Genomic DNA, 12656 nt, shown 5'->3' on the forward strand with positions numbered 1-12656 from the left:
TGATTGTGAATTATTTCTTGATGACTCATGCATTTGAGAAGCGTTTTATCTGCTCATTGGCCATTTGGATATTGAGGCCATTTGTTGAAGAAAATAAAACTAAAATTAGTGAAAATAGAAACCAAGAGAAAGAAAAGCAGATCTGAGGGGAAAACAGGGGGATGCCTCCATAGTTGGTGTGTTTATTTATTAAAATGGCTCTGATCGTCACTTCTGCCCTTGAGGTTTTTGATGGTCAAACTGTATAAGGAAATCCAGTAAGTTAGTTCTCCGTCATGTGAGAGGAAAAGTGTGTCACACACAGGAGAAAGTTTTGTGGTTGGTGCAGTATTGTACGCGAGCTCAGAGGCGGCTGACGGGTTGACAGCAAAGCAGAAAGTAGACATTCTCTGGCATCCTTACACCAAAGGTTGGCGTTGACCCACACTGATGCTGTTGTGGCACAGGCTAACCAGCAGTGACTCTGAAAGGGCACAGTGCCCAAGACACCGTGGCTCCCAGGGCTTCCAGACTTGATGATCCCAAGCAGGGCATCAGACCACACCAAGCATGTTCAGGTGATGCCACATGGCCAGGGCCAGCGGGTTCGTGTCCTGAGGTTGCTTTCCTCACGCTAACCAGGCCATCATTCTGCCCTTGTGTCTGTTCTAGACCCTGGTGGGCAGCAATGGGACCATTCTGACCACGATGCCTGTGATGATGGGACAGGAGAAGGTCCCCATTAAGCAGGTCCCTGGGGGAGTCAAGCAGCTCGAGCCTCCCAAGGAAGGAGAAAGGCGGACGACACACAACATCATCGAGAAGCGGTATCGCTCCTCCATCAACGACAAAATCATTGAGTTGAAGGACCTGGTCATGGGGACTGATGCCAAGGTGGGTGTCAAGCAGAATTTTGTCTCATGCCCTGTCTCCCCTCTGTCTGTCTTTGCTCTGGGAATTTAGGGAAGACCCAGGCCCAAGCGAGTGAATGCAAGAATAGTTAAAGGTGCTTTCTTATTAAAGCATCTTGGTGTTTTGAAATTCTATAAAGTGTTAGCTGTTGGGAGTTGGCCAGGCAGTAGCTTGCCTGGACCTTTGACTCTGCTCTGCAATGATGGCTACTCACCGCTCCCCCCACAACCACCATGTCACAGGCCCCTGCTGCTCACTGATGGCCAAGTACAGGACCACGTGCACCTCTTAGTCAGCCGATGGCATTTTTGGCAAATGTTTAATCATATTCAGGGATGGCTAGCAATATTTTAACCTTTTAGGGAGGAGATAAAATGTAGATTGGGTCTTTGACCAAGAACAAATAAGAAGAAATTTATTTTTCATGTATTTCTGGTATTTCAATTAATGTATCTTTTGGCTTTGCCATGTAGATTTTTAAATCTATTATCTGTTTATCTTTACCTCTGTTTTCAAAGAAAATACAGTTTTCTTGGTAGCCCTCAAACCTGAAAGGTACTGATACACCTTTATTTAAGATAACCATCCAACAGTGCTCTGGTTTTTTATCGCTTATTTTCCTTAAAGTTTGTTTTGGTGCTAGGGTTATTACAAGAAGTAGAAATAACAGCTCATATTTAGTGCTGCTGTGTGCCAGGCCAGAGGCTATGCTCTTTACACATATTATCTCTTTTAACCCTCATGGCAAGCCTATGACTCATATATTGTCATTATCCCTATTTCACAGAGGAGGAAAAGTGAGGTTCAGAGATGCTGAGTAACTTGTCCTGCGTTACACAGCTAGTTAGTGGAAGAATCAGGATCTGAACCCAGCAAGGACCTCCCACTCTAGAACCTGAGCTCTGGGCCTCTGCTGCCCTCACTGTGCAGGCTGGTCTGATGCCGCTGTGTTTCTCACCCGTCTTCCTTCCCAGATGCACAAGTCTGGCGTTCTGAGGAAGGCCATCGACTACATCAAATACTTGCAGCAGGTCAATCATAAACTGCGCCAGGAGAACATGGTGCTGAAGCTGGCCAATCAGAAGAGCAGTGAGTGTGCTCATTGTAGGAGGGGTCCTGTGCTGGGTTGGGGAGGCCCATGGGTATGTGGGGGAGGCCCATGGGTATGTGTGCGAGGCGCCGCCACGGGCGAAGCTGCAGCAGGGGCTCTGCATCCCTCCTAGCCCTGCCCTGGCCCAGGCTGAGTGTTATAAAACCGACCGTTTGCCAGGCAGGGTTTTCTTTACAGAGCTCCTGAAGGGCATTGACCTGGGCAGCCTGGTGGACAATGACGTGGACTTGAAGATCGATGACTTTAATCAGAATGTCCTTCTGATGTCGCCTCCGGCCTCCGACTCAGGATCCCAGGCCGGCTTCTCCCCCTACTCCATCGACTCAGAGCCAGGAAGCCCTCTATTGGATGATGCAAAGGTAATGAGCTTTGGAAATCCCTAACCGTGGGAATCTCTCCCATCTCTCGTAGTTAATAGTGGGGAGATTGCAGACAGAGGTCCAGGACAGGTGTTCAGAGGCCTCAGGCTGGAGAGGAGCAAGAATTCTGTGAAACTAGGCACATACTGAAAACTAAAGAAAAAGAAGACTGATTCTATGTGGGGAGACAGCCCCTGGTTTTATTGGTCTTTGCTGAAAGGGCCCATCAGAGAGAAATAAGGGCCAAGTCCAGAACGGGGACACACAGCAGCTGTCAGGCAGAGCTGGGAGTTGGTGGCGATGCCTCATTGCTTTCCTCGCCTGTAATGAGCCTGGCAAGACTGCTTTGTGAGGTTGTTCAGTTGGGTTAGGATGAAGCTGCCTTTGGGTCCTCTTTGGGAAATGATTACAATTTGCAGTCTTAACAGATAACATTCCTACCAAGGGCCTTTAATTGTGGAAGAAAGCCCATGGCAATTGTTTAATGGAGTTAGTTAGAAGAGACTCAAGCCTAATGATTTTCCTAGGACCCTGTGGAGACCACTGGGGTTTGTGCTGTATTTTGACACTGGCAGTTTCTGGCTTCAAAAGCACAAGTTTCCTTCTACCATAAGTTGCTGATCAGACTATTTATTGTAGCATCTGCTTAATTTTATTAAGGAAGCTGTATTTTTGAAATATTTTATAAGTGTGATTCTGTTTGGAAACACAAGTCCATATGACATATACCTTGAATTGGTTAAGTGTCTGAATCATTAGAAGAAATTTTCAAGTGGCTTAAAAACGTTGAAAAGGAATGACATGTATGTACACACTGGGAGTCGGAGGAGAGCCGACTCCAGTCTGGTTCCCCAGGCCGGCAGAGCCTCTGCCTCCAGTTCTGTGAAATGGGGAGAAAACAATGTTGTGGGTTTAGAATAGGTAAGCTTCTGAAAGTAGGTTCATACTAAAGTATGGTCTTTAATCAACTTGGAGGTATAATTTATATGTGATAAAATACACCTATTTTACTGTATTGCACAATAAGTGTTTTAATAAATATGTACACTTATGTAACTCACGATAATCATGGTATAGAGGAAAGAACTGGAAGTATTTTTTCTAAGATCAGGTGGAAGACAGAAATGCCCAGAGGAATTCCCTGGTGGTCCAGTGGCTAGGACTCGACACTTTCACTGCCAGTGGCCCAGGTTTGCTCCCTGGTCGATGAACTAAGATACCATAAGCTGCACTGCATGACCCCCCCCACCGAAAAAAAGACAAAGATGCCCACTCTTGCCACTTTATTCAACATAGAATTGGAAATCCTAAAAAAGAAGTTAAAAGGAATCCAAATTGAAAAGGAAGAAGTAAAACTGTCACTGTTTGCAGATGGCATGATGCTATATATAGAAAATTCTAGAGATGCCACCAAAAAAACTACTAGATTAATAAGTTTAGCAAGATTGCAGGATATAAAATTAATATATAGAAATTGGTTGCATTTCTATACTAACAAAGTGCCAGAAAGAGAAATTAAGAAAACTATCTCATTTGCAGTTGCATCGGAAAGAATAACATATCTAGGAATAAAGCTGACTAAGTAGCTAAAAGACCTGTACTAAAAGAACTGTAAGACACTGATGAAAGAAACCTCTGACAGTGATGTGATGGACATAGATGGAACATACATTGTGCTTGTAGACTGCAAGAATTAATACTGCTAAAATGACCATACTCCTCAAGATTCAGTGCAATCCCTATTAAAATACCAAGGACATTTTTCACAGAGCTAGAAAAAAAAAATCCTAAAATTTATATGGCAACACACAGGACCCCAAGTAGCCAAACAGTCTTCAGAAAGAACAGTAGAGCTGGAGGTAGCAGGTTCCCTGATTTCAGTAATCAAAAAAGTATGGTATTGGCACAAAACAGATACATAGATCCATGGAACAGAATACAAAGCCCAGAAATAAACCTACTTATGTGGTCAGTCAACCTGTGACAAAGGAGGCGAGGCTATATAAAGGGGGGAAATGATGGCTTCATCAGTAAATACTGCTGGGAAAACAGGACAGCTCCATGCAAGAGAGTCAGATGTACTACTTTCTCAGACCATCTACAAAAATAAACTCAGAACAGATTAAGGACTTAAATGTAAGACCTGAAACCATAAAACTCCCAGAAGAAAACAGGCAGTATGCTCTTTATTACCTGTCTCAGCAATATTTTTTTGAGTATGTCTCCTCAGGCAAGGGAAACAAAAGCAAAAATAAACAAATGGGACAACAGCAAACTAAAAAGCTTTTGCAGCAAAAGAAACTATCAGCAAAATAAAAGGACCACCTACAGAATGGAAGATGGTATTTCTCTGATAAGGGATTAATATCCAAAATAAGCAAAGAACTTGGAGGATTCAACATCGGAAGAATAAGCAATTTAAAAATGGACCTAGGACACAAACATTTTCCCAGAGAAGACATACAAATGGCTAACAGGCTCATGAAAAGGTTCAACATCAGTTATCATCAGTTCAGTTCAGTGTAGCTGCTCAGTCGTGTCCGACTCTTTGCGACCCCATGAATTGCAGCACACCAGGCCTCCCTGTACGTCACTAACTCCTGGAGTTCACCCAAACTCATTTCCTTCGAGTCGGTGATGCCATCCAGCCATCTCATCCTCTGTCATCCCCTTCTCCTGCCCCCAGTCCGTCCCAGCATCAGAGTCTTTTCCAATGAGTCAGCTCTTCACATGCCTTGACTCATGGACCTAACATTCCAGGTTCCTATGCAGTATTGCTCTTTAACAGCATCGGACCTTGCTTCTATCACCAGTCACATCCACAACTGGGTATCGTGTTTGCTTTGGCTCCATCCCTTCATTCTTTCTGGAGTTATTTTTCCACTGATCTCCAGTAGCATATTGGGCACCTACTGACCTGTGGAGTTCCTCTTTCAGTATCCTATCATTTTGCCTTTTCATACTGTTCATGGGGTTTTCAAGGCGAGAATACTGAAGTGGTTTGCCATTCCCTTCTCCAGTGGACCACATTCTGTTAGACCTCTCCACCATGACCTGCCCATCTTGGGTGGCCCCGCACGGCATGGCTTAGTTACACTGAGTTAGACAAGGCTGTGGTCCTAGTGTGATTAGATTGACTGGTTTTCTGTGAGTATGGTTTCAGTGTGTCTGCCCTCTGATGCCTCTCACAACACCTACAGTCTTACTTGGGTTTCTCTTACCTTGGACGTGGGGTATCTCTTCACGGCTGCTCCAGCCAAGCTCAGCCACTGCTCCTTACCTTGGACTAGGGGTATCGCCTCACAGCCGCCCCTCCTGACCTTGAATGTGGAGTAGCTTCTCTTGGCCCTCCTGCGTCGGAGCAGCCACTGCTCCTTCCCAGTAATCATCAGGGAAATGCAAATCAGAACCATGGTGAGATACCACCTCACACCTGTCAGAGTGGCTGTTATCAAAAAGACAACAAATAACAAGTGTTGGTGAGAATGTGGAGAAGAGAACCCTAGTGCACTGTTGGTGGGAATGTAAATTGGTGCAGCCATTCTCGAAAGCTTCCCTGGTGGCCCAGACAGTGAAGAACCTGCCCGCAGGGTGGGAGACCTGGCTTCATCCCCTGGAGAAGGAAATGGCAACCCACTCCAATGTTCTTGCCTGGAGAATCCCATGGACAGAGGAGCCTGGTGGGCTACAGTCCATGGGGCCGAAAAGAGTCGGACACGACTGTGTGAGTAACACACACACTATGGAAAGCAGTATGGAGGGAGGTTCCTAAAAAAAGGTTTAAAGTAGAACTACCACCCAATTCAGCAGTTCCTCTTCTGGGTATTTTCTGAAGAAAACAAATACCAATTTGAAAAGATATATGTACTCTTGTGTTTATTGCAGCCTTATTCACAATAGTCAAGGTATGGAAGCCACCTAAGTGCCTATAAATAGATGGATGGGTAAAGAAGATGTGGTATACATGCAATGAAATATTAGCCATTAAAAATAATGAACTCTTACCATTTGCAACACTGTGGATGGACCTAGAGGGTATTATACTAAAGTGAAGTTAGTCAGAGAATGACAGGTGTTGGCAAGGATTTGGAGAGAAGGGAACCCTCACCCAGCTGTTGTGGGAATGTCAGTTGGTGCAGCCATTATGGAAAGTAGTATGGAGGTTCCTCAAAAAGTTTAAAAGACAATTACCGTCCAATTCAGCAGTTCCACTTCTGGCTATTTTTCTGAAGAAAAAAAGCAATAAAAAAGAATGAAATTTCGTGACAACCCGTATGATCCTAGAGGCTGTTATGCTAAGTGAAATGAGTCAGAGAAAGCTTACCACACATAATTTCACTTAACAGTTCAGTTGCTCAGTTGTGTCCAACTCTTTGTGACCCCATGAATCACAGCACACCAGGCCTCCCTGCCTGTACATCACCAACTCCCGGAGTCTACCCAAACCCATGTCCATCGAGTTGGTGATGCCATCCAGCCATCTCATCCTCTGTCGTCCCCTTCTTCTCCTGCCCCTAATCTTTCCCAGCATTAGGGTCTTTTCCAGTGAGTCAACTCTTCGCATGAGATGGCCAGTTCAGTTCAGTTCAGTTAAGTCGCTCAGTCGTGTCCGATTCTTTGCGACCCAATGAATCACAGCACGCCAGGCCTCCCTGTCCATCACCAACTCCCAGAGTTCACTCAGGCGCACATCCATCGAGTCAGTGATGCCATGCAGCCATCTCATCCTCTGTCGTCCCCTTCTCCTGCCCCCAATCCCTCCCAGCATCAAAGTCTTTTCCAATGAGTCAACTCTTCGCATGAGGTGCCCAAAGTACTGGAGCTTCAGCTTTAGCATCATTCCTTCCAAAGAAATCCCAGGGTTGATCTTCAGAATGGACTGGTTGGATCTCCTTGCAGTCCAAGGGACTCTCAAGAGTCTTCTCCAACACCACAGTTCAAAAGCATCAATTCTTCGGCGCTCAGCCTTCTTCACAGTCCAAGTCTCACATCCATACATGACTACTGGAAAACTATAGCCTTGACTAGACGGACCTTAGTCGGCAAAGTAATGTCTCTGCTTTTGAATATGCTATCTAGGTTGGTCATAACTATTCTTCCAAGGAGTAAGTGTCTCTTAATTTCATGGCTGCAGTCACCATCTGCAGTGATGTTGGAGCACAAAAAAGGAAAGTCTGACACTGTTTCCACTGTGTCCCCGTCTATTTCCCATGAAGTGATGGGACCAGATGCCATGATCTTTATTTTCTGAATGTTGAGCTTTAAGCCAACTTTTTCACTCTCCTCTTTCACTTTCATCAAGAGGCTTTTTAGTTCCTCTTCACTTTCTGCCATAAGGGTGGTGTCATCTGCATATCTGAGGTTATTGATATTTCTCCCGGCAATTTTGATTCCAGCTTGTGTTTCTTCAGTCCAGCATTTCTCATGATGTACTCTGCATATAAGTTAAATAAGCAGGGTGACAATATACAGCCTTGATGTACTCCTTTTCCTATTTGGAACCAGTCTGTTGTTCCATGTCCAGTTCTAACTGTTGCTTCCTGACCTGCATACAGATTTCTCAAGAGACAGGTTAGGTGGTCTGGTATTCCCATCTCTTTCAGAATTTTTGACAGTTTATTGTGATCCACACAGTCAAAGGCTTTGGCATAGTCAATAAAGCAGAAATAGATGTTTTTCTGGAACTCTCTTGCTTTTTCCATGATCCAGCAGATGTTGGCAATTTGATCTCTGGTTCCTCTGCCTTTTCTAAAACCAGCTTGAACATCAGGAAGTTCACGGTTCACGTATTGCTGAAGCCTGGCTTGGAGGATTTTGAGCATTACTTTACTAGCGTGTGAGATGAGTGCAATTGTGCGGTAGTTTGAGCATTCTTTGGCATTGCCTTTCTTTGGGATTGGGATGAAAACTGACCTTTTCCAGTCCTGTGGCCACTGCTGAGTTTTCCAAATTTGCTGGCATATTGAGTGCAGCACTTTCACAGCATCATCTTTCAGGATTTGAAATAGCTCAACTGGAATTCCATCACCTCCACTAGCTTTGTTCGTAGTGATGCTTTCTAAGGCCCACTTGACTTCACATTCCAGATGTCTGGCTCTAGATTAGTGATCACGCCATCGTGATTATCTGGGTCGCGAAGATCTTTTTTGTACAGTTCTTCCGTGTATTCTTGCCACCTCTTCTTAATATCTTCTGCTTCTGTTAGGTCCATACCATTTCTGTCCTTTATCGAGCCCATCTTTGCATGAAATGTTGCCTTGGTATCTCTAGTTTTCTTAAAGAGATCTCTAGTCTTTCCCATTCTGTTCTTTCCTCTATTTCTTTGCATTGATCGCTGAAGAAGGCTTTCTTATCTCTTCTTGCTATTCTTTGGAACTTTGCATTCAGATGCTTATATCTTCCCTTTCCTCCTGTGCTTTTCACCTCTCTTCTTTTCACAGCTATTTGTAAGGCCTCCCCAGACAGCCATTTTGCTTTTTTGCATTTCTTTTGCATGGGGATAGTCTTGATCCCTGTTTCCTGTACAGTGTCACAAACCTCATTCTATAGTTCATCAGGCACTCTATCTATCAGATCTAGGCCCTTAAATCTATTTCTCACTTCTACTGTATAATCATAACGGATTTGATTTAGGTCATACCTGAATGGTCTAGCGGTTTTCCCTACTTTCTTTAATTTAAGTCTGAATTTGGCAATAAGGAGTTCATGATCTGAGCCACAGTCAGCTCCTGGTCTTGTTTTTGTTGACTGTATAGAGCTTCTCCATCTTTGGCTGCAAAGAATATAATCAGTCTGATTTCGGTGTTGCCCATCTGGTGATGTCCATGTATAGGGTCTTCTCTTGTGTTATTGGAAGAGGGTGTTTGCTATGACCAGTGCATTTTCTTGGCAAAACTCTTATTAGTCTTTGCCCTGCTTCATTCTGCATTCCAAGGCCAAATTTGCCCGTTACTCCAGGTGTTTCTTGACTTCCTACTTTTGCATTCCAGTCTCCTATAATGAAAAGAACGCCTTTTTAGGGTGTTAGTTCTAAAAGGTCTTGTAGGTCTTCATAGAACCGTTCGACTTCAGCTTCTTCGGTGCTACTGGTTGGGGCATAGACTTGGATTACTGTGATATTGAATGGTTTGCCTTGGAGACAAACAGAGATCATTCTGTCGTTTTTGAGATTGCATCCAAGTACTGCATTTCGGACTCTTTTGTTGACCATGATGGCTACTCCATTTCTTCTGAGGGATTCCTGCCCGCAGTAGTAGATATAATGGTCATCTGAGTTAAATTCACCCATTCCAGTCCATTTTAGTTCGCTGATTCCTAGAATGTCGATGTTCACCCTTGCCATCTCGTTTGACCACTTCCAATTTGCCTTGATTCATGGACCTGACATTCCAGGTTCCTATGCAATATTGCTCTTTACAGCATCGGATCTTGCTTCTATCACTAGTCATATCCACAGCTGTGTATTGTTTTTGCTTTGGCTCCATCCCTTCATTCTTTCTAGAGTTTTTTCTCCATTGATCTCCAGTAGCATATTGGGCACCTACTGACCTGGGGAGTTCCTCTTTGGTATCCTATCATTTTGCCTTTTCATACTGTTCATGGGGTTCTCAAGGCAAGAATACTGAAGTGGTTTGCCATTCCCTTCTCCAGTGGACCACATTCTGTCAGACCTCTCCACCATGACCCGCCCATCTTGGTTTACCCCATGGGCATGGCTTAGTTTCATTGAGTTAGACAAGGCTGTGGTCCTAGTGTGATTAGATTGACTGGTTTTCTGTGAGTATGGTTTCAGTGTGTCTGCCCTCTGATGCCCTCTTGCAACACCTACCATCTTTCTTGGGTTTCTCTTACGTAGGGCGTGGGGTATCTCTTGGAGTTTCAGCTTCAACATCAGTCCTTCCAATGAACACCCAGGACTGATCTCCTTTAGAATGGACTGGTTGGATCGCCTTGCAGTCCAAGGGACTCTAAAGAGTCTTCTCCGACACCACAGTTCAAAAGCATCAATTCTTCTGTGCTCAGCTTTCTTCACCGTCCAACTCTCACATCCATACATGATCACTGGAAAAACCATAGCCTTGACTAGATGGACCTTTGTTGACAAAGTAATGTCTCTGCTTTTCAATATGCTACCTAGGTTGGTTATAACTTTCCTTCCAAGGAGTAAGCGTCTTTTAATTTCATGCCTGCAATCACCATCTGCAGTGATTTTGGAGCCCCCCCAAAGTAAAGTCTGGCACTGTTTCCACTGTTCCCCCATCTATTTCCCATGAAGTGATGGGACCAGATGCCATGATCTTCGTTTTCTGAATGTTGCGCTGTAAGCCAACTTTTTCACTCTCCTCTTTCACTTTCATCAAGAGGCTGTTTAGTTCCTCTTCTCTTTCTGCCGTAAGGGTGGTGTCATCTGCATATCTGAGGTTATTTATATTTTTCCCGGCAATCTTGATCCAGCTGTGCTTCTTCCAGCATATGTTAAATAAGCAGGGTGACAATATACAGCCTTGACGTACTCCTTTCCCAATTTGGAACCAGTCTGTTGTTCCATGTAGGTTTCTCAAGAGACAGGTCAGATGATCTGGTATTCAGTTCAGTTCAGTTCAGTTCAGTCGCTCAGTCGTGTCCGACTCTTTGTGACCCCAAGAATCGCAGCACACCAGGCCTCCCTGTTCATCACCGTCTCCCGGAGTTCACTCAGACTCAAGTCCATCGAGTCCGTGATGTGATCCAGCCATCTAATCCTCGGTCGCCCCCTTCTCCTCCTGCCCCCGATCCCTCCCAGCATCAGAGTTTTTTCCAATGAGTCAACTCTTCTCATGAGGTGGCCAAAGTACTGGAGTTTCAGCTTTAGCATCATTCCTTCCAAAGAAATCCCAGGGTTGAACTCCTTCAGAATGGACTGGTTGGATCTCCTTGCAGCCTGGTATTCCCATCTCTTTAAGAATTTCACTTATATATGGAATCTTAAAAAGAAAAAAAGTACAAAACAGAAGCAGATGCTTAGATAAAGATAACAAATGGGTAATTGCCAGAGGGGAGGGGTGTGGGAGGGTGAGTGAAATAGGAGGGGGAGACTTAGAGATACAGACTTCCAGATAAAAAAATAAATCAGTCAGAGGGAAGAGCTTTACAACATGGGGAAAATAGTCAGTAATGTTGTGATAATTTTGTCTGGTGACAGATGGCAGCTAGATTTATTGTAGAGATAGTGTCATGTATGAAAATAGTCCAAGCACTGTGTTGTGTACCTGGAACCAACATAATGTTTGTAGGTCAATTATACTTTAACTAAAAAATAACAATAAATGAGTAAATCCTTTCTAGGTTTTTAAAAAAATGATACAGAACATATTCATCTCCCATGAATGTACACTTTTGCAGGAAGTTCACCCATACCTCTCCAGGCGCAGAGTTAACTTCTGATTTTGCCTTCAGTCGCTTTAGATCAGCTTGCCTGTTGTGGAATTACACAGAAGCAGAATCCCTCAGGGTGTTCTCTTTTGTGTCGGAGCACTGTGGTAACAGCAGGGCCCCTCTCCCTCCGGTCTTTAGAATGCATTCTTCTCCCAGGTGGGCCCTCCCCCTTAGGCGAGGGCCCCGTGTCTGAGCAGCAGTGGGAGAGGCGTGAACCTCTTAGTTCCCTCCTGAGTTTATTCCCATCCAGCTTCATGGTCTTGAATTTAAATCTCAGAGTCCCGATTCCGATATATAAAAAGTAAAATGCTATAAAAACTCACTGCAGTCTTCCTTCTCGCCTCGCGGCCCCCTGTTTCGAAGGTCAAAGATGAGCCAGACTCTCCGGTCGCGCTGGGCATGGTGGACCGCTCCCGCATCCTGCTGTGTGTCCTCACCTTCCTCTGCCTCTCCTTTAACCCCTTGACCGCTCTGCTGCAGTGGGGGGGTGCCCACGATGCAGACCAGCACCCGCACTCAGGCCCTGGCCGTAGCATGCTATCACTCGAGTCAGGTAGGTGGAGGGCGCCTTGGGCCACCCGGGCACGAGTGGGCTACTGTGGCAGAAGGCGGCCCTACTTGCAACCCACTTGGCTTGTCACCAGGTCCCAAAGGGCTTTCACAGTGGGCCCCACCTGCTTGCTTCTGATAGTGTCCAGCATCAGTTGCATGTACAAGTAACAGGACAAACCTAAGTTCAATCAGAAATAGCGAAACAAATCAGGACCCTGCTCAGCTGTAATTGGGGTTTGGGGGTGTGCCTGTTTGGAGGAGGATGTGGTCTTGCTGCCTGAGTCGTTAAACCAGCTGCGAGCCCTGCCTTGGCCAGCAAAGATTTGTGT

At 44.9% G+C, this 12656-nt stretch overlaps 1 protein-coding gene across 2 annotated transcripts in view; it reads left to right on the forward strand.

The window, feature by feature from the left end:
- Positions 1–12656, forward strand: part of SREBF2 (sterol regulatory element binding transcription factor 2) — a 64454-nt gene that overhangs the window by 28931 nt on the left and 22867 nt on the right. The window contains exons 5-8 of one of the 2 annotated variants that reach the window (XM_042247805.1): positions 652–873; positions 1866–1980; positions 2162–2361; positions 12139–12328. In XM_042247805.1, coding sequence (XP_042103739.1) covers positions 652–873; positions 1866–1980; positions 2162–2361; positions 12139–12328 — 727 coding nt within the window. The remainder of the gene's footprint in view (positions 1–651; positions 874–1865; positions 1981–2161; positions 2362–12138; positions 12329–12656) is intronic. The other variant, XM_027968156.2, reaches the window with a different exon arrangement.

Source organism: Ovis aries, chromosome 3 (genome assembly GCF_016772045.2).
Source record: "Ovis aries strain OAR_USU_Benz2616 breed Rambouillet chromosome 3, ARS-UI_Ramb_v3.0, whole genome shotgun sequence".
NCBI lineage: Eukaryota > Metazoa > Chordata > Mammalia > Artiodactyla > Bovidae > Ovis > Ovis aries.